Source organism: Suricata suricatta, chromosome 12 (assembly GCF_006229205.1).
Source record: "Suricata suricatta isolate VVHF042 chromosome 12, meerkat_22Aug2017_6uvM2_HiC, whole genome shotgun sequence".
Lineage (NCBI taxonomy): Eukaryota > Metazoa > Chordata > Mammalia > Carnivora > Herpestidae > Suricata > Suricata suricatta.
Genome location: NC_043711.1, coordinates 82,769,224 through 82,792,545, shown reverse-complemented (window position 1 = coordinate 82,792,545; position 23,322 = coordinate 82,769,224). Strand labels below are relative to the sequence as shown.

General features: G+C 37.9%; 1 protein-coding gene and 1 long non-coding RNA gene across 6 annotated transcripts in view; one reads left to right on the top strand and one right to left on the bottom strand.

Annotated features, from left to right (window-relative positions):
- The window catches only part of ITCH (itchy E3 ubiquitin protein ligase), a 154,628-nt gene that overhangs the window by 93,679 nt on the left and 37,627 nt on the right, over positions 1-23,322 (bottom strand). For 4 of the 5 annotated variants that reach the window (XR_003901319.1, XM_029918440.1, XM_029918442.1 and 1 more), the window contains exon 3: positions 8,159-8,249. Coding sequence is in view for 3 of the 5 variants with exons in the window: in XM_029918440.1 (XP_029774300.1) it covers positions 8,159-8,228 (70 nt within the window). In the remaining 2 variants the exon portion in view is untranslated. Of the gene's footprint in view, positions 1-8,158; positions 8,250-23,322 lie in introns of those variants that run through there. The other variant, XM_029918444.1, reaches the window with a different exon arrangement.
- LOC115274917 overlaps positions 1-23,322 on the top strand; it is a 71,649-nt gene that overhangs the window by 38,602 nt on the left and 9,725 nt on the right. The window lies entirely within an intron of this gene.

The window sequence follows — 23,322 nt, the reverse complement described above, 5'->3', positions numbered from 1 at the left end:
ATCAGAGAATACTATGAAAAATTATATGCCAACAAACTAGACAATCTAGAGGAAACGGACAAATTCCTAGACACAAATACGCTATCAAAACTCAAATGGGAAGAAATAGAAAATTTGAACAGACCTATAACCAGTGAAGAAATTGAATCAGTTATCAAAAATCTCCCCAAAATAAGAGTCCTGGGCCAGATGGCTTCCCAGGAGATTTGTACCAGACATTTAAAGCAGATTTAATACCTTAGACTTCTCAAGCTGTTCCAAAAAATAGAAACGGCAAGAAAGAGTCCAGACTCATACTATGAAGCCAGCATTAACTTGATTCCCTAACCAGAGACCCCACTAAAAAGGAGAATTACAGGGCAATATCCCTGATGAACATGGATCTCAACAGGATACTAGCAAACTGAATTCAACAGTGTATCAAAAGAATTATTCACCACGATCAAGTGGGATTCATTCTTGGGCTGCAGGGCTGGTTCAACATTCACAAATCAATCAATATATCACATTAATAGAAAAAAGGATAAGAACCATATAATTCTGGTCAATAGATGCAGAAAAAATACTTGACAAAATACAGCATCCTTTCTTAATAAAAACCCTCAAGAAAGTCGAGATAGAAGGAGCATAACATCATAAAAACCATATATGAAAAGTCCACAGCTACTATCATGCTCAATGGGAAAAAACTGAGAGCTTTTCCCATGAGATCAGGAACACGGCAGAGACGTCCACTCTCACCACTGTTGTTTAACATAGTGTTGAAAGTCCCAGCCTCAGCAATCAGACAACAAAATGAAATAAAAGGCATCTAAATTGGCAAAGAAGTCAAACTTTCACTTTTTGCAGATGACATGTTACTATACATGGAAAACCCAAAAGACCCCACCAAAAAGCTGTTAAAACTGATACATGAATTCAGCAAAGTCACAGGATACAAAATTAATGTACAGAAACCAGTTGCATTTCTATACACCAATAATGAAGCAACAGAAAGAGAAATCAAGAAATTGATCCCATTTACAAGTATGCCAAGAACCATAAAATACCTAGAATTAAACCTAACCAAAGATGTAAAAGATCTGTATGCTGAAAACAAAAGAAAATTTATGAAGGAAATTGAAGAAGTTACAAAGAAATGGAAAAACATTCCATGCTCATGAATTGGAAGAACAAATATTGTTAAAATGTCAACACCACCCAAACAATCTACACACTGAATGCAATCTCAATCAAAATTGCACTGGCATTCTTCTCAGAGCTGGAACAAACAGTCCTAAATTGTGTATGGGACCACAAAAGACCCTGAATAGCCAAAGTTACATTGAAAAAGAAAACCAAAGCAGAAGGCACACAATCCCAAACTTCAGCCTCTAGTACTAGGCTGTAATCCTCAAGACAGTATGGTACTGAGACAAGAAAAGACACATAGGCCAATGGAATAGAATAAAGAACCCAGAACTGGACCCACAAATGTATGGCCAACTAATCTTTGACAAAGCAGGAAAGAGTATCCAATGGAAAAAATAGAGGTTCTTTACCAAATGGGGCTGGGAGAAATGGACAGCAACATGCAGAAGAATGAAACTAGACCACTTTCTTACACCATACCCAAAAACTCAAAATGGATGAAAGACCTACATGTGAGATAGGAAACCATCAAAACGCTAGTGGAGAAAACAAGCAACAACCTCTCTGACCTCAGCCACAGCAATTTCTTGCTTGCACGTCTCCTCAGGCGAGGGAAATAAAAGCAAAAATGAACTATTGGGACCTCATCAAGATAAGAAGTTTCTGCACTGCAAAGGAAACAATCAACAAAACTAAAAGGCAACTAACAGAATAGGAGAAGGTATTTGCAAATGACATATTGGGTAAAAGGCATACATACTGTCCAAACTCAACACCCAAAAAACAATCCAGTGAAGAAATGGGCAAAAAACATCAGTAGACACTTTTCCAAAGAAGACATCCAGATGGCTAACAGACACATGAAAAGATGCTCAACATCACTCATCATCAAGGAAATATAAATCAAAACCACAATGAGATACCATTTCACACCAGAGTGGCAAAAATTAACAACTCAGGAAACAACAGATGTTGGCGAGGATGTGGAGAAAATGTGAACCCTCTTGCACTGTCGGTGGAAATGCAAACTGGTACAGCCACTCTAGAAAACAGTGAGAAAGTTCCTCAAAAAAATTACCCTATGACCCAGAAATAGTGCTACTAGGAATTAATCCAAAAGATAAAGGAGTGCTGATTTGAAGGGGCACATGTACCCCAATGTTATATAGAAGCACTTTCGACAATAGGCAAATTATGGAAAGCCTAAATGTCTATCAACTGATGAATGGATAAAGATGTGGTTTATATATACAGTGGAATATGAGTTGGCAATGAGAAAGAAAGAAATCCTGCCATTTTGCAACAACATGGATGGAACTGGAGGGTATTATACTAACTGAAATAAGTCAGTCAAAGACAGATAAATGTTTTCACTCATATGTGGAACTTGAGAAACTTAACAGAAGACCATGGGGGAAGGGAAGAGGAAAAAATAGTTTCAAACAAAGAGGGAAGCCAACCATAAGAGATTCTTAAATACAGAGAACAAACCGGGGGTGCATGGGTGGGTGCAGGAGGGGGGAATTGGGTGATGGGCATTGAGGAGAGCACTTGCTGGGATGGGCACTGGGTATTGTATATAAGTGACCAATCATAGGAATCTACCCGTAAAACCAAGAGCACATTGTATATACACTGTATGTTAGCTAACTTGATAATTATACTTTAAAAAAAAAAAAGGGAAAGAAAATGTCACTAATACACCAGTACTATACTTTTTTACTCTATGTAAATGCTGAAAAAGAAAAGTGACACTGCCTTTCCTTTGATACTTTTTTTTAAACTTTATTTATTTATTTAGAAAGAAAGAGTGCAAGCAGGGGAGGGGCAGAGAGAAAGGGAGGGAGGGAGAGAATCCCAAGCATAGAGCCCAATGCGGGGCTCAAACTCATGAACTGTGAGATCATGACCTGAGCCAAAATCAAGAGTCATTCACTTAACCGGTAGAGCCACTCAGGCTCCCCTCCTCTGATACTCATAAAGAACTCAGTGAGGGGCACCTGGGTAGCTTCACTGGTTGAGTCTTGATTTTAGCTCAGATCATGACCCCAGGGTAATGGAACTGAAGTCTTCAAAAGGCTTTACACTGAGCATGGAGCCTGCTTAAGATTCTCTCTCCCTCTGCCCCTTTCCTGCTCACTCTCTCTCTAAAATAAATTAAGTTAAATTTTTTTTAAATTTTTTTTTAATGTTTTATTTATTTTTGATACAGAGAGAACCAGAGCATGAGAAGGGAAGGGGCAGAGAGAAGGACACAGAACCAGAAGCAGGCTCCAGGCTCCGAGCTAGCTGTCAGCACAGAGCCTGATGCGGGACTCAAACCCACGACCTTGAGATCTGACCTGAGCCGAAGTCGGAGGCCCAACCGACTGAGCCACCCAGGCGCCCAAATTAAGTTAAATTTTTAAAAAATTCAGTGAAATTACAACTTACATTCAAGACCTCTAAACAACACATTTATCAATAAACAGCATTATAAGGTTTTTTTTTAATTTTTTTGCTACAACTTACAAAAGGTGCCATTTATCTGAAAAAAAAAATTCTGTTTGCCTTCACTTAAACAGGTAAGGATAATCAATTAGCCAATAGATACTGTAAATGAACAATTAATAGGAATGTCTGTCTCTCTATGTATGATAAAAGGAGGTAAGAAAAAAGGGCGTCTGGCTGGCTCAATTAGTAGAGCCAATTGGTAACTCTTGATCTCAGGGTCATGAGTTCAAGTCCCATGATGGTCATGGAGACTACTTAATAAATAAGTAAATAAATAGGAAAGAGGTAAGAATAAGAGGGTCAGAAGCCAACTGCAGGTTCAATTCACTACCTAGCAAGATTCCACTGACATTTTTGACTGAAGTAAGAAAAACACTCCTAAAATTTATATGGAACCACAAAAGACCTTGAATATCCAAAGAAATCCTGAGAAGGAAGAACAATGCAGGAGGCATCATACTTCCTGATTTCAAGTTATCCTATAAAGCTATAGTAATCAAAACAGTATGGTATGGACATAACTGACAGATCAATGGAACAGAACTGAGAACCCAGAAATAAATCCAAATATATAAGGTCAACAAATATTTGACAAAGGAACCAGAAACATTCAATGGACAAGAAAGTCTTTTCATTAATGGTGCTGGAATAACTGGATTGAAAAGAAAAAAAAAAGACAAGAGGTACCTGGATGGCTCAGTCAGTTAAGCATCCAACTCTTGATTTTGGAGGTCATGATCTCATGGTTTGGGAGATGGAGCCCCATGTTGGGCTCTGTGCTGACAGCATGGAGACTGCCTGGGGTTCGTTCGTTCTCTTTCTCTCTCTCTCTCTCTGCCCCTTCCCCCTCCCCCCCTCTCTCTCAAAATTAACTTACCAATTTCAATTCTCCTATCAGTCTTTCATACTAACTTTCTCAAACAAAAGTAAAATTGATTGCTCTTTGTTAAAAGCCCTGATTTCTTTCCATCTCTCCCAGCAATGATATTTTTGTAGCCCTGATACACACCTGAAGGAGACGACCCACTCCCGTTAAGTTCTCAAGGCTCCAACTCTGCAGCAGTGGCTCTCAGCGATTTTAGTGCAGCCTTGTTCATTTCTCTGATTCAAGTCTTTTGCTCTTATTCTTTCTTAAAGGATCCTTTCTACTTCCCTATATTTTTTAAAAATAATTTCCTACATTTAAGTGGTAACAATGCTTCAAGCACCACTTCCTTTCACAGCAGCTCTGGTTAAAATGATCTTGCTTTCCTGACCAAAGTTATCTCTTCTTGCCATTATCATATACCATGGCATTTATTTTTTACATTTCAATTTTTATGTCCATCTTGATTCTATTTAAAAAGATGCCGAGGCAGCTTACAAAAAAATAATAACCAATACTATAACTGATCCATTAACATAGAATAAAAAATACAATGTCATTCATGAGAAATGTGTAAAAAAATTAGTTCTGAGGTTTCTAGCATTAAAAGCATAGAAGTATATAATGAATTATGAAAGGCACTTGATTCTACTCAACTTGGCACTTTACTCTTTATAATCTTATGCTTTCCATTTGTCTCATATCTAATAATATATTTGCCAAATATATCTTTTGTGCATTCTTCATGGCATTTGTTTTTATTAAATTGTTTTTGTCTTGTATTTGTGCAGTCTCAGAATTTTTAGAACCAAAATTAAAAGCTTAAACATGGTTAGAATTGAGTCTTCCTGAGGTGCATTCAGCCATTTATCAAATGTTTTTCTCACTATAAGAATAATGTTGATAGCAAACAAGATAAATGGTTTATGCAAAGAAAAAAGTATACAGAAATATAAACCTAAAGGAATAACAGTATCCTCTCTGAGGACTGAGATGATAAATAGGACCCCTCACTTCATTATTTTACTGAGGTTAATTTAACTTTTTTTTTTTTTTTTGGTTATTGCTTGTTTAAGAAGGCTCCATGTCCAGCACAGAGCCCAGTGTGGGGTTTGAACTCACGACCCTGAGATCAGGACCTGAGCTGAGATGAAGAGTCAGATGTTTAACTGACTGAACCACCCAGACATTCCTATTTTACTAAGTTTTTAAAAATAAAAACACGTGTATTATTTATGTAACCTGAAAAAGTAAAGATTTTTTTTAAAAGGTTACTCCAATCAAAGGTTTAATATTAAGCAGCCCAAAAGAAGTCATAAGAAACTGGCTCAATTTAAATCAGCTACTCAGGTTAGCTTTAGGATGGGGAACAGAGGAAAATAATCAGCATCGTGCTTAACAAAGAAATATCACTATCTTTCATTGAGAATCTATATTGCTAAGGAAAGAGACCTTAATGAAGGAATTCCCAGAAACAAATTCTAGGATGCTGTAACATTACGAAAGTTTTTTATATAATTCAATCAATTCTAGGTTCTGAGGAAGATAATAATAAGGACATGGTTTGTGGCTTAACAGTCATAATCTAAATGTGGATGTAAGACAGGTGTAATAAAAGCTAAAATACCATACAGAGGATGATAATTGTTCCAGAAGACATAAATGACATTAAAGGGATAGAGACTAATACTTCACTGTGTGATACAGACACCTGTGTATGGCAAGAAACTCCAGTGACTCACCATATAGTTCATGTATAAATACCTACAAAGAGACCACATGGAGCCAGATTATGAAAGCTCTCAGCCTCAGCTAAAGGAATTCCAAAATATAGCCAAACAGAAGCACTAAAGGTTTTTGAACAGGAATGTAAAATAAGTGGCATATCAGAATATCAGGAATATTAATTTGAAAGTGATATACTTGGTTCATATGGTTAGAGAAAGAAACAAAGACAGAGTTATTAGTTAAGCAATAATAGCAACAAAAGGATTTAAATGGAAATTTCTTCAAAAGAGATACACAAATGGCCACTTAGCACATGAAAAGTCATCATTAACATTCAACATCATTAACCACCAGAGAAAGGCAAATCAAACCCACAATGAGGTACCACTTCACACCTACTAGGATGGGTCTATAATCAAAAAGACAGACAACAAGCACTGGCAAGAACGTGAAGAAATTAGAACCTCCATACGTGGCTGACGGGAATACAAACAGTGTGAATGCTTGGACAAGCAATTTGGAGAGGCGCCTGGGTGGCTTAGTTGATTAAGCATCTGACTCTGAATTTCAGCTCAGATCATGATTTCATGATTTGTGAGTTCGAGTCCCATCACTGCACTGGCAGTGCAGAGCCTGACTAGAGTTTTCTGTCTTCCTCTCTCGCTGCCCCTCCCCACTCACCATCTCTCTCCCTCTCCGTCTCTCTCTGTCTCTGTCTCTCCTCCCCACTCCACCCCCCACCCCCGTCACAAAAAATAAACATTTAAACATTTAAAAAATGAACATTTAAAAAAATGAAAAACAATTTGGAATTCCTCACAAAGTGAAACATCTAAATGATCAGTGACTCCACTCCTAGGTATATACTCAAGAGAACTGAAAACACACATCTTTACAAAAACTTGTACACATAGCATTTTTCATAATAGCCAAAAGTAGAAACAAATATACATCAACTGATAAATGATAAAGAAAATGTAGCATGTTCATGTCTGCAATATTATTTGGCAAGAAAAAGAAATAAAATACTAATGCATGCATACAATATGGATGAATCCTGAAAACATGACATGTGGAAAAAGTCAGAAACAAAAAGCCATACATATTTTAGGATCTCATTTATATGAGATATCCAGAATAGGCAAACTTACAGACAGGAAGTAGATTAGTGGTTGCCCAAGGCTAATGGTTAGGGGACATGTTAAGTCCTCTAGTAATGCGGATAAGTTTTCTAAAACTGACAAATGTTGGCAGCTGTATAACACTGTGAATATAATAACAATCACTGACCTCTTAATAGGTAAACTGTGTGTATATGAATTATCTCTCAAGGCTGTTAATATAATACAAAACAAAAAACAATCACAACTGCCCAGACACCAATGTTTAATGGGAGAGGGGGGAAAAAACACTAGCAAAATCCCCAAGAATGTCCTGAAATAAAAATGTAATTTTTGTATATCTAACCATCTGTTCATTCATTAAGCAAATATTAATCCCAAAACCATCTGATATATAACAGCTACTGAAGATTTTCTTCTTTTAAGATTATTTTTGGGGGCGCTTGGATGGCTTGATAACTAAGCCTCTGACTTGGGCTCAGGTCATGATCTCACAGTTAGAGGGAGTTCACGTCCTACATCAGTTAAGCTCAAGCCGACTTGAGGTGAGCATGAGCCCCATATTGGATGAGCTCAAGCCTTGCTTTGGGTTAAATACATGAGCTCCACTTTGGGTGAGTCCTGCTTCTCCCATTCTCCTTCCCTCCCTCCTTCTCTCTCTCCTCTCTCTGCCCCTTCTGGGATTCTCACTTCCTCTCCCCTTCACTCACTTGCGTGCGCGCACGCGCCCTCTCTCTCTCAAAAAAAAAAAAAAAAAAAAGGATTATTTTTTTATTTTGGGAGGAAAAAAAGTATACTAGTAGATCTTTTTAAGACTTACCAGTGATCTGAAGTTGTGATTTCATGGTCAAGCTACCCATTGAACCAAGCTGCAATCCACTGCCAGACATACCACCAACAGGACAGCAAACCTGAACATGGCAAAGGAGACACTGTAAACATCAAAAAGTCCCATTAAAAAAATATATGTATAGTGCTAACCAGGCCATTTCCAGGTCTTAATGAAGAGTACACAATAATAGAGGCCTTCATATTGCTAAATTAAATTTTTAATTCTAATATTCATCCTGCCTCACCTGTCAGCAAAATGACATAGCTAATCATTCCATCTTCCATGGTTTACTTTCTTTCCTTGGGCTCCCAAGGAACATTCTCTAGGTTTAAGTCCTACCTCAATGATTGTTCTTAGGCTTCTTTGACAGTCTTTTCTGTTTTCTCCGCTCTTAATGTTGGAAATATCCTAGGGTTCAGTTCCCTCTTATCTCTCTATGACATTTCCTCAAAGATATCACTCAGTGTTGTGGTTTTAAATGTCATCTATATACCAATGAATCCCAACTTTATATTTCTATCCCAGGCTTCATTCCTAAACTCTAAACAACTTTACTTGGGAGTATATGAAAAAAAACCCCAAACTTAACAAATCAAACTGAACTCCTGATCTTCCCTGTAAGTTATCTCAGTTGATAACAACTCCATCCTTTCAAAATGCTCAGGCTACAAACCTTAAAGTCATCCCGCCTTTCATTTCTTATTTCCCTTCCTATCTGCCAGCAAATTCTGCTACCTCGATTTGCAAAATATATCTAGAATCCAACCATTTCTCACCACTTCTACCATCAATCTGTTCAGAACCAACCACCTCCACCATCAACCTGTTCAGAGCCACCTTTTTTTCCTTCTTGGATTATGCCTCCCTCCTAAATTACTGCAATTATTAACAGGTCTCCCTGTTTCTAGCTATGTCTGGCTTCAGTTCCTATTCTGAACACAATCAGAATGACTTTTAAAGTGTTCAAAACCCTGCAACGGCTTCCCATTTTACTCAGAGTAAAAGCCTAAATCCATACCATGACCTTAAAGACCATATAAGAAGCATGCTACCCCTGTTCACAACTTCCTATTTCCTTTTACTCTCCTAACCTACTCAAATACCTACCTCCCTGTTATACCTCAAATATGCCAGCACTTTCTAGCACTAGGACTTTTGTTTTATTTTGCTCTTAATATTGTTCTCTTAACAGTATTACAGTCTGCTCCAATTCCCTGGTCATCTTTTTTTCTTCTACAGAATATATCACCTTTTGTCATATTAAGTAATTCACTTGGTAATTATGTTCATTGGTTTTGACTCTCTAGGCTAGAATATAAACTCCATGTGAGCAGGGATCTTTGTTTTTTTTGTTCACTGATGAAATCCAGAAGCCCAAAAGAGTGCCTGACACATAGTAAACACTTAAATATCGGTTTGATGAAATGAATTAAAAAATGGCTTTTGAGGGACACCTGAATGGCTCAGTCGGGTGAGCGTCCAACTCTTAATTTTGGCTCAGGTCATGATTTCAGTTTCTGAGCCTTGCATTGGGCTCTGTGCTGACAGCGGAGCGCCTGCCTAGGATTCTCTCTCTCCCTCTCTGGCTCTCTACCACCCCCCTCTGTTCACACTTTTCTCTCTCAAAATAAATTTAACAACAACAACAAAAAGATTAAGTCTCACATATCTTCTTCAGTCTCCAATCATGGAAATGGTAACCCCCATGTGGAAACAGCATGACGAATATGACAAAGATGCTATAACAAAGTCAGAACATTAGGACTCAATTTCTGTCTAGGACACTTATTATATGTATGATACTACTTGAGTTATGTAATCTCTCTAGGTCCCAGTTTTCTGTCAGAAAAATGAGTATAACACCACCTCTATCTCACAGGGTTGTTGCAAAGATGAATGATTATGTATACTTAAAAAATGCTCTGTAAATGTTACTTATCATTAATGGTGTTTAAACATCTTTACAACAAAAATCTATTCTTAGGCTTTTGGGGACTGGATAATGTTAGAAATATTTCAACTGGGTTAAGGTAAAGATTAAAGTGAAATGAAATTTACTTAGCACTTATTTACCAAGTACTATGTCAGCAGCATAATATACAGTAAGACAAACAAAATATCTTGATACTGCACCTACTATCTTAAATTTGCATATGAAATTAGACTTCCATTAAAAATGTTAAGGTGTGCCTGGGTGGCTCAGCTGAGAATCCAACTCTTGATTTCGGCTTGAGTCATAATCCCAGGGTCATGGGATCAAGCCCCACGTCAGGCTACACATTGAGCACGGACCCTGCTTGGGATTCTCTCTCTCTCTCCCTCTGCCCCTTCCCCTGCTCGCTTTCTAACTTTTTAAACTTTAATATCAAACAATTCACATTATCTTCTCAAATCTGGCAAAATTAAATGAAACAATGACTCTTACTGAGACCAACTCTATAAAAGCTAATGTTTTATCCTTGATTAAAATGTTCAAAGCTAAAATTTTGGCCTTCACTATAGAAACTAGCTCATTCTCTGTGGCCGTATATGTGTGAGTGTGTGAGTGTGTGAGTGTGTGAGTGTGTGTGTGTGTGTGTGTGTGTGTGTGTATCTGTGTGTATTTTCCCCCCATTAACTTCTTTATTTAAATTGCACCATTTCAGATGTTTTATAACCTACAATTTGCTAAAAGGGACCTTTTATTTTAACCAGGGAGGCATACACCATAAATAATGTCATTAGTAGTCACCCAGAACATAAAAGAAGTGAATTATAACACAAAAGCCTTAACGCTGTTTTGTACAAGATATTCTGGTTCAAAGTGCTTGTCATGCAAAGGGTCTTTCTTCCAAAGACATCATTACCACATTCTGTATAGTTTTCCCTTCTCCTCAGTACCCAAAAGACTGTATGCAATAGTACTATGACATCAAGACAAATAAATCAAGAGATAGCAAGTGAAGTCTAATATTCCATGCTCTTATTATGCATGATAAAGTATTATTCTAGCTGCTGATCTACATCAACAATTTATTGCTGGGAAAATACCCTTTTTATAGTATAGTATAGTATAGATTTATTCTAAATTAGCATTAATTATAAAGTTACAAAGTAAATAAATTTTAAGATCTCTACAGAAATAAAATATATTTTAAAATTCAAATTAACTTCATATAGAAAAGCCTAATGAAAGTATAGACGACACACATTTTTATGAACAATGATTCTATCCAGATAATAATCACTGTAGTAGAATGAGTTGCTCTGCAAAAACATGCTGGTAATTTTAATAATGCATGTATTTATACCTATTACTTTTATATATCTCTAAATACTTTAAATTCTTAAGAAAAATAAAAATTACCATACGTATAACAGTAAAAAAAAAAAAAAAGAAAAACTAACAAAACCACCTAAATATCAATTGGCAACCTGTTAAATGAGTAACATTCATAGCACAGAACAGAATACAATGCAGACATTAAAATAAGCAACTTTGTAATAACTGAAATGAAATGATTCCAAGAACATTTAAGTTATAAAATATCTACAATATGATCTCATTTTTGCAAACAAAAGTAAATTGTATATTCCTATAGACACATACAAATAAATGCAGAAAAAATATATATCTGACACTGTCACACTGGTTAACTTTGTGGAGGAGAGGAATATATATAGTAAAGAAGGTGCTCATGGGGAACTTTGGTTTTATACATATTGTTTGAGGTTTTTAAAAGAAAACATTTATCATTGATGATTTGTACAATTTAAAAAACAGGCAAAAGGGGCACCTGGGTGGCTTGGCTGGTTGAGCATCTGACTCTTGGTTTTGGCTCAGGTCATGATCTCACGGTTCATGGGTTTGAGCCCCATGTCAGGGCTCTGCTCTGACAGTGTAGAGCCTCCTCAAGATTCTCTCTCTCTTTCACTCTCTCTGTCCCTCCCCTGCTCATGCACTCTCTCTAAACAAATAGACAAACAAACAAAATAAAATAAAAAACAGGCAAGAAAGACTAGATATAATAGATAACCTACACTTCAAGTCCCATGTTTTCCCCTGAGCTCCAGACTTTTCATCTTAACCATTACTTACAACTGCCTACCTACACAGTTAAAATAACTAAATTAAAACTCTCTATACTTGGACACACTCATCCTAGCCTCAATGGCACCACCATCCACCCAGTAGCTCAGGCCAAACACATGGGCATGATCTTTCCCTCAACAAGTTCTAGTGATTCTACCTGCAAAACACACCCTACTATATAGCTACGTTTCTCCTTCTCTTCTTAACCATCATAGACTAAGCTACAAATATCCATCCCTTCCCTGTCAACAAATTACTAGAAGTCATTAAACTGGTCTCCCTGCTTCTGTTGTGTTTGCTGCTGGTTCCTTCTCCGTCCCACCATCCTCTACACAGCAACTGGAGTCCTCTTTGAAAATAAAAGTTAGATCATGGTCTATAAATACTCAATAACCTCCTGTCTCAGTTAAAATAGAATACAAACTCCTTACCTTGGCTTATAGATGCCTAACTCCATACTACCCATGTGGACTTTGACTTTACCTCTTATCATTCTCCTCTTTACCCACTACAAATCTAGCTTTCTTTCTATTTCTCAAACACACTCACTCATCCTAGCCCTAGAGCCTTTGTACTAACTGTTCCCTCTACTAAGAATGCTTTTTTCTCTCTTTAAATAGCTAACATCTTCTTGTTTCCAGGCCTCAAGTTATATATTACCTCCTCAGAGAGATCTGTCTAGACTTATTCAATCTGAAGTTAACCATCCTATTACTTCCTATGGCATTTCTGAAAAATTTCTGACTTGTTTATTGACTCTGAAGTCCACAAAAGTAGGTACTTTACCTTAATGGTAAGTGCATGGAATATACTGGAAGTTTTGGGGTTTAAGTGTACAATTTCACATGTCAAAATACCTAGTATCAAAAAGACAAGTGGGGCACCTAGGTGGCCCAGTCAGTTGAAGGTCCAGATTCTTTTTTTTTTTTTTAACAATTTTTTTCTGTATTTTATTTTGAGAGAGAGAGACAGAGAGTGAGAGGGGGAGGGGCAGAGAGAGAGGGAGACACAGAATCTGAAGCAGGCTCCAGGCTCTGGGCGGTTAGAATAGAGCCTGACATGGGGCTCAAACTCATAGACTGTGAGATCATGACCTGAGCTGAAGTAAACGCTCAACCGACTGAGCCACCCAGGTGCCCCAGAACGTCCAGATTCTTGTTTATCAGCTCAGGTCTTGAGTCCACAGTTCCTAGATCAGCCCCCATGTCTGGCTCTGCACTGAGCGGGAAGCCTACTTGGGATTCTCTTTCTCCCTCTCTCTCTGCCCCTTTCCTATTTGCACATGCATCCTCTCTCTCTCAAAATAAATATTTTTTTAAAAAGCCAAGAAATAACAAGCATTGGCAAGGATGTGAAGAAAAAGGAACTCTTGTGCATTATTAATGAGAATATAAATTGGTGCAGCCACTGTGGAAGACACTATGGAGGTTCCTCAAAAAATACCATATGATCCAGTAATTCTACCACTATTTCCCCAAGAAAACTGAAAATAGTAATTCAAAAATTATATATTCACCCTTCTGTTTACCGCAGCATTAAAATAGATTAAATATGGAAACAACTTAAATGCCCATCAGTAGATGAAAGGATAAAGATGTGGTATACACACAGACACACACACACACACACACACACACACACACACACACACACACGATGGAGTATTAGCCATTAAAAAAAAAAAAAAAAAGAATAAGATCTTGCCATTTATAACAGCACAGATGCTTGGTCCTACAGGGTATTATGATAAGTGAAATAAGTCAGACAGAGAAAGACAAATATCATATGATTTCCCTTATAGGTATTCCAAAACACAAAACAAATAAAAAAGCAAAACAGAGCAATAAATATAGAAAACAAACAAACTTTTGGTTGCCAAAAGGGAAGTGATAAAGAGGCAAAATTGGTGAAGGGAAGTGGGAGATACAGACTTCCAGCTATGGAATGAATAAGTCATGGGGATGAAAGATAGAGCACAGGGAACGCAGTCAATGGTAATTTAATAGTGATGTATGGGGACACATGGCAACTACACTTGTGGTGTGCATAATATAACACGTAGAGCTGTCAAGTCACTATGTTGTTTACCTGAAACGAATGTAACATGGTGGGTCAACTACATTTCAATTAAAAAAAAAATTAAAAGTCCAGGGGTACCTGGCTCCCACAGGTGGTGAAGGATGCAATTCTTCTGAGTTTGAGCCTATGCGAGGTGTAGGGATTATTTACAAATCTTTTTAAAAATACTAATAAAAATTTTTAATTAAAAATAAATACACAAATGAAACTCAGGGGGGCCTGGCTGGCTCAGTTGGTAGAACATGCAGTCAGTAAAGACATCTTGGGATTGTAAGCTCAAGCCCCACAATTTATTTTCAGATCCACTCTTCGTGTTGTACAGTTCTATGGATTTTGACAAATGTGTAACACCATGGGTCCACCAGTTTCACACAGAATAATCTCACCACCCATGCTTTACCTATCCATCCCTCTCTCCTCATTGAGAACCTCTGATGACCACTGATCTTTTTAGTCTGTAGTTTTACCTCCTCCAGAATGTCAGGTAGATGGAATCATACAATTTGAGGCCTTTTCAGATTGGTTTCTTTCATTTAGCAATACCAGTAAAGGTTCTTCCATACCTTTTCATGGCTTGACAGCTCTGTACTTTTTTTTTAAAGCTTATTTACTGAGAGAGCACGTGTACACACATGCACGCACAAGCTGGGGAGGGGCAGAGAGAGGGAGAGAGAGAGAATCCCAAGCAGGCTCCACACTGCCTGCACAGAGCCTGATGGAGGGCTGGAACTCACAAACATGAAATCATGACCTGAGCCAAATTCAAGAGTGGGACGCTTAACTGACTGAGCCACCCAGGTGCCCCGTATTTTTAAAAAATTGCTGAATAATATTCCATTGTGTTTTGCTTGCTTCCAGTTTGGGACAATTAGTATACAATGGCTGGATAATGGTACACCTATGTTTTAACCCAGTAAGAAACTGCCAAATGGTCTTTCAAAGTTGTGTACCATGTTGCATTCCTACTAGGATTGAAGGAGAATTCCTTTTCTTCCATACCTTTACCAGCATTTGGTATTATTAGCTTTCCAGAATTTTGCCAATCTAATAGATGCACAGTGATATGTTATGGTTTAATTTGCAATTCCCATATGATATGATGTTGAGCATCTTTTCATATGTTTATCTGACATTTGTGTATACTATATGGTATTTCCTCAGAACCTTTACTTTTTACTTGTTTTCACATTATTACATTTTAAGAGTTCTTTATATATTTTAGAATCAAATCCTTTCCCAGCTATGTGTTTCACAAATTTTTCTTGCAAACTATGGCTTTCTTTTCACTCTCTTGACAGTGTAGAGGGTCCAAAATGTGGGTGTATGTGGGGGATGGGAGTGGTTTCCTCATAATGTGGAAGCAAAAGGCAAGTTGACAGCAAAGCACAAGCTAACCCTCCCCACCAAGGGATATGTGACATTCCTTAGGGACTCAGGGCTGCTCAAGAACAAAGAAAAGGCAAAAACAAATGGTTAACTAATAGAGATCACAGTTATGCAGGACATGTGTATCCATCATTTTGCCACTGTCTTAATGATTTATAAGAAAAACACAATCTCTAGAAACCTATAGACTCAATTTTCTGGAGCCCTAACATCACCCTGTCCTCCACAGAATAGAAGATTTTATATAATCAGTCACTACTCACTGCAGGACTTTCTGCCCATGGGTACCATTTCCGTGCTATAATAAAAACACCCTCTTGCACCAAAGATACCTCACGGATTCTTTCTTGGCCGTGGACTCCACACCCCAACACTTCAAACCACATCATTCACACCAACAAGCAATTCTCCGACACCAGCTGGGTATCCTACAACTTATTTCAGAGATAATATCAGATCCCACAGTTTAAGTGATCCCCACCCACTTCAGATGGTACACACAAGTCCAAGTTGTCCCTTGTGCTTCCAACTAACCAGCTACAGACTGCAAGTTCCAATGATTATCTACTTGGGTTTGATTAATTTGACAGAGTGGCTCACAGAACTCAAACTTATTATGACCTCCTAGGTTACTAGTTTACTCCAACCACATGGTTGGCTCCACTAGCAACCAGGCTCCATTCTTTAAATATTTTTCTTTTAATGTTTATTTATTTTTGAGAGAGAGACAGAGAGAGACAGAGACAGAGACCGTGAGCTGCGGAGGGGCAGAGAGAAAGAGAGGGAGACACAGAATCCGAAGCAGGCTTCAAAGGAGCACCTGGGTAGCTCAGTCAGTTAACGGAGGCAGGCTTCAGGCTCTGAGCTGTCAGTACAGAGACCAACATGGGGTGAGATGATGACCTGAGCCCAAGTCAGATGCTTAACCAACTGAGCCACCCAGGCAACCCAGTAACCAGTCTCCATTCTTAAGACAAGGTCTAAAAGTCACCTCAATAACATAACAAAAGACACCTTTATCATTCTCATCACTTAGGAAATTCCAAGGGAGCACTATGCCAGGAATAGGATTAAAAACTAGATTGTACGGGGCACCTGGGTGGCTCTGTCAGTTAAGCGTCCACCTTCAGTTCAGGTCATCATCATCTTACAGTTCAGTTCATGATTGTAAGCCCCACATTGGGCTCTATGCTGACAGCTCAGAGCCTGTAGCCTGTTTTGGATTCTGTGTCTCCCTCTCTCTCTCTGCCCCTGCCCCACTTGCACTGTCTGTCTTTCTCAAAAATAAATAAAAATATTAAAAAATAAATAGTGCCTTTTGTAAGCCAAGGGATTTAATTTTAATAAAGTCCAATTTCTAATTTTGTCTTTCAGAGATTGTGCTTTTGATGTCATATCTACCTATGTCAAATCTTTTGGTGTCATTGCCAGGGCACCTGAGTGGCTCAGCTGGTGAGCGGCAGAGCATGTGACCCTTGATCTCAGGGTTGTGTCTTCGAGCCCCACATTGGGTATAGAAATTACTTGCTAACAGTCAAGAAAGAATTCTTGAAATGTCTTCAGTGCAAAATGATGGGGTTTTCTAAAGCACAGGGAAAGGACCTATGGGCAGAAAGAGCTGCACTGGGGTTGTGACCTTCAAGTTGGAAGGGAATTAGGGATAGCCTAAGTCTCTAAGGAAAATTGGAAGAAATATTTCTAGGACCTTGAGGGGGCTAGCTATTGTTAGGTAAAGATCATTTACTACTGTCTAATAAACATTCAAAAGACCCTTCAGATGTATATCAGTGGACCATAAACTTGGAGTGTGATTACCAACATATATCTTGGGGGTAGAGAAAAAGGAGTTTCAAAAGAGATTTTTGTATGTTAAAGTAGACTTACAGGTTCCTAGGGGGGGTCAGGCTAAAATTGTCTTTTGTCCTCAGCAAAGTGTCAATATTGAGGCAGCTGAGCTCCCAGAAGAAGGTCACTCTGCCTGATTCAAGGACTTGTCAATGGGCTCTAAGTAGTAGGGGAATTTAATTTTTTTTCTTTTGCCTTTGTTTCCCACATCAATTGCCATCTCTTCAACAAATGGTGCTGGAACAACTGCACAACCATATGTAAAAAAAAATTAAGTTAGACCCCTACAAAAGAACTGTGGTTGCAGGTTTTAACTGTCTGGAAGTCATATGAAGGATTGGCTCAGAACTTCTCTTGCCTTCGTTTTCCCTGCCTGGGAGCTTCCATGGGGCTGAGATACTTTCCCAGGCAGTTGTCTGTCAGAAGCATTTAAAATCAAATATATTAACCACTACCACTTGAGGCAAGGGATAATAAATAGATGGGACACACAATAGATATATTGCAAAGAATGGGAGAGAAGAGATCGGAGAAGGAGACATTTGGGGGAATGAGCGCTTTGAAAAACTCTTGGGTATTAGGCTAAATCTAGAAGTTCATGCATATGCCCAGGGGTAGATACATGGTCAGAAAGGACAGGAGAAGATCCTGGCTTTTAACTCTAGTTGACTTTCAGGTTCCATGCAAGCAGGAAGTGAAGTCTAAGACAGTGGCCATACATCACAAAGAATACAGACTACACAAAATTTGTTTGGAAATGTCACCAGATAAGCAAAAATCCACCATAATGAGCAGCAATAAGAAACCAGGTAGTGGAAGAAGAATCTGATTTCCAGAGTTGCCACATTTTAACAATTCAAAATGTTCAGTTTTTCATACTAGCAAACCAAATTCAACATCACATTAAAAGGCTATTTAATACAAAGGTGCCTGGGTGGCTCAGTTGGCTAAGCATCCAACTTCGACTCAGGTCATGATCTTATTGCTCGTGGGTTTGAACCCCACATTAGGCTCTGTGTTAACAGCTCAAAGCCTGGAGCCTACTTCCGATTCTGTGTCTCCCTCTCTCTGCTGCTCCCCATCTTTCACTCTCTCTCTCAAAAAGGAATAAATGTTTAAAAGAAAAAAAAAAGAAAAAACAGCTCAATATACTATGATCAAGAAGGATTTATCCCTGGGTTGCAAAGATGGATCAACATATGAAAATCAATATATTATACATTAAAAGAATTAAGGCTAAGATCACATTACCATTACCACTGATGTAAAAAAAAAAAAAAAAAGCATTTGACAAAATTCAATAGTCTTTCATGGTAAAAAACTGTCCAACTAGGAATAGAAGAAAATTACCTCAACAAGATAAAGAGTATATATGAAAAGCCCACAACTAATAATCACAGTCAATGGTGAAAAATTGAAAGTTTTCCACTTATACTAGGAGTAAGACAGAATGTCATCTCCCACCACTTCTATTCAACACTGTATGTAAGTCCTAGCCAGAGCAATCAAGCCAGAAAAAAGGAAATAAATAAAACAATCCCATTTACAATAGCATCAAAAAGAATAAAACACTTAGGAATAAACTTAGCCAAGGAGATGAAAACTACAAAACAGTGCTGAAAGAAATTAAAGGCACAAGTAAATGGAAAGATATCCATATTCATGGGTTGGAAGATTTATAGATTCAGTGCGATTCCTATCAAAATTCTAATGTCATTTTTTAAAAGGAAAAAAAACCCCGAAAATTCAAATAGAACCAGATAACACCAAAAGCAAAAGCAAAATACACTGGATATAAATCAAAAGCTAAAATTCTGGTGCTTCAAAGACACCATCAAGAAGTGAGAATCCAACCCACAAAATGCAAGAAAATTTCTGTAAATCATGTATATCTGATAAAAGTATCCAGAATATATAAAGAACTCTCACAACACAAAAAGACAATGATTGAAAAACTGGCAAAAATACCAAGTCTGAGAAGCCAGTCATAAAGGACCAAATATTGTATGATTCCATTTACATGAAACGTCAGAGTAAACTGATCTACAGAGACGGTAAATCAATTATTGGTTGCCTAGGGCTGAGCAGATGTGGGATTTGGAGTGAGAACTAGCAAGGTGATTCTTTTTTGGGGTAATGATGTTTTAAAATTGAATGTTGTGATCACTGCACAACAATGAATATACTAAAAGCCATTGAATTGTACACTTTAAATGGGTATATTGTATGGTATGTGAACTACATATCAACAAACCTCTTTAAGACAAAAAGTATTAGGGGCCATCTTTTTATTTTTCTAACCTAAAATATTTTACTACTAATGGACCAACATTAGTGGAAATTCTAAAGGATGTACTTCAGGAATAAGACAATGATTGTGAAAGAAAGTTCTGCAACTCAAGATATGAAAATGACTAATAAAGTGGTAAGTATTAGATAAAAACAAAATACATGAAAGAATATCTAACTTGGGCATTTAAAAATATAAAGCTAGGGACGCCTGGGTAGCTCCGTCAGTTAAACGTCCAACTCTTAATTTTTGGCTCAGGTCTTGATCTCACAGTTTGTGAGATGGAGTCCTGCGTCTGTCAGTACAGAGCTTGGGATTCTCTCTCCCTCTCTCTCTCTGCCCCTCTCCAACTTGTGCATGCAAGCGCACACACAGGCAAACACTCACTCCCCTCAAAATAAACAAACATTAAAAAACATATGTATGGGGGCCTGGGTAGCTCAGTCGGTTAAGTTTCTGACTTCAGCTCAGGTCATCATCTCATAGTTCATGGGTTCAAGCCTTGTGTGGGCTGTGCTGACAGCTTGGAGCCTGGAGCTTGCTTCGAGTTCTGTCTCTCCCTCTCTCTGCCCCTCCCCCCACAGACAGTCTGTCTCCTGTCTGCCTTTCTCTAATAATTAACATTAAATAAATAAATAAATAGAAATATATGTATAAAGCTAAAATCCTGAATAAATACCAGGAATGGAGATAACTGGAGCCAAGTTCCAAGATCTTTGTCTTGCTAAGCAAGACAAATATACTGATTAACTTTAGTGAGGTTAATATGCAAGTTAAAATTTCAAAGGAAAACAGTAAAAAATTAAAAACAGAGCGCACAAATTCCAAACCAGTATGGAGAAAAAAGATTTGAAAGGGAAAAAAAGTATGAATCCAAAAGACTGTAGAAAGTAAACAAAAAAAAGTAAGTATGTAGAGAAAGGTCTTTTACAAAAGATGATAGATTACACATGCACATCTGACTCTCCTTTCAAATTCCCTCTAAACTCCAGCAAAGAAACTTTAAAAATTAAAAAACTAACTATAGTAAATGTCAGGGAAAATAGAGGCGGAGATAACAGCAAGTAACTACAGTCAACTACAAAACAGAGTAATGCTAAGTGACAGCACACTCAAGAAAGTGGATTGATAATAGGGAAAAGCCAAGAACTAAGATGGTTTACACTGTAGCATCTTCAAGACCCACCAGATAATTCTGGAAGTAGGGAGTAAAGATAAGACTTATAAGCAGGATTGTCTGAAAGCTGCCTGTGATTCCTAAATCCCCTACTTCACACAAGAAGGCTCAGGGGTTTTTCCTTCTAGTTACGGTAAAATAGAGCATCTCTAGAATGGGGGATGCCAGCCACAGTTAAAAAGGATGGACAATACCAAAAACGGGAGAATTAAATGAACACATGCAAACTGAATGACAAAAATGCCATCCTCTTTTCCCACTTGGTTCCCAGCCCACTGTAGCCAAGACTTAACCAAAACAGGCAGTGGATAGGATGAATTTTTTATGAAGTTCTCCAATTTCTTAAAAGATTATCCACCAGAAAATCCTACAGAGAGGTTCTCTGTTAACAAGCTTCTCCTCCATACATGCACACTCAGAGCTCCCAGCCTGATTTTTAGTCTCCCATCTTTAAACATGATAAAATACCAGCAGGCACTGTGAAAAGCTTCTATCATGAAGTAATGCCAAAGAAAAACAAAGAACACATTTAAAAAAATGTACTAACATCCTCAGAGACGAAAAGATACTGCATTCATGAAACAAAATAGGATGGCATAAAAAAATTCAGAGAAAAAAAGGAATTTGAATGAAAACCATCCCCAGCAGGAAGAGGCTACACCAATTTAATCAGCTCAAGTAGTCTGAAATTGCAAGCTCTGTACATAAATTGTCAGAACATTAGAATAGGGATCTAATGATACCTACTGTTGCCAGACTGACAAAATAATTTGGTTGCCAGGGTATGATGCAGTCTTAAATAATCTTGCAGCTTTAAAGTATTTTTTGGTCCTTATTGGACTGGCTAACAAAACTCAACTGTACAGATGAGTTTTCCATTCTTTATTTTCATAAATCTCTTTACATTTAAACCGCCTTTACCTAAGAAACCTTGCAATTTGGAAGAGGTTAACTAATACAATTTCCAAATACATTAAGAATGTAATGTAGATTCTGAATGACAAATGTGATCAATGTCACCTAATTAATAATGACTCATACATAATATTAAGTAAATTTTTTTATATTCACTTTAGTTGTAAGATAACAGAATGTCTTCAATATGATGCTATGAAATAGGGAGTTTTTCTGTAAAGGGTCAGTTTTTTTGTAAAGGACCAGGGAGTAAATCTTTTAAACCTTGTGGACCATATGAGCTCTGTCACAACTACTCAACTGCTTTGTAGTATGACAGCAGCCATACCCAACACATAAAATGAATGAATGAGACTGTGTTCCAGAAAAACTATTTACACAAACAGGCAGAAAACCAGATTCCTTCCATGGGCCATGATTTGTTAACCCCCCTGCTCTCAATTATCCAAGTGGAAAAATCGAGGCACAATTTAAGAACACCGTACATACGTAACGATTATAGCTAAAAACTGGGAAATGCAAAGGGGCAAAATTCCTTGAATTATTAGAATAAAATAGATGAGTGAAAATCTTGTAATTAAAAAAATGTGTTTTTTGTTTTTTGTTTACATTTTCCTCTTTATCCCCATCACTACTCCTTTCATTTGGCTCTCCTTACACGTCCATACCATTATCAACATTTCTCCTTGGATAACCCCAATCTATCCATACATATAATGTTGTCAAAAGGAATTTTTTAATAGTTTATTGTCAAATTGATTTCCCTACAACACCCAGTGCTCGTCCCCACAAGTGCCCTCCTCCATGCCCATTACCCCCTTCCCCTTTCCACCCCTCCATGAGTCCTCACTTTGTTTTCAGTATTCAAGAGTCTCTCATGAATTGCCTTCCTCCCTCTCCCCAACTATTTCCACCCTTCCAGTCCCCCACGGTCCTGTTAGGTTTCTCCTGTTAGATCTATGAGTGAAAACATATGGTATCTGTCCTTCTCTGCCTGACTTCTTTCACTTAGCATGACACCCTCGAATTCCATCCACTTTGCCACAAATGGCCAGATTTCATTCTTTCTCGTTGCCATGTAGTACTCCATTGTGTATATAAACCACATCTTCTCGATCCATTCATCAGTTGATGGACATTTAGGCTCTTCCCGTGACTCGGCTATTGTTGACAGTGCCGCTATGAACACTGGGGTACATGTGCCCCTATGCATCAGCACTTCTGTATCCCTTGGGTAAATTCCTAGCAGTGCTATTGCTGGGTCATAGGGGAGTTCTATTGTTAATTTTTTGAGGAACCTCCACAGTGTTTCCCATAGCGGCTGCACCAGTTTACATTCCCACCGACAGTGTAGGAGGGTGCCTGTTTCTCCACATCCTCGCCAGCAT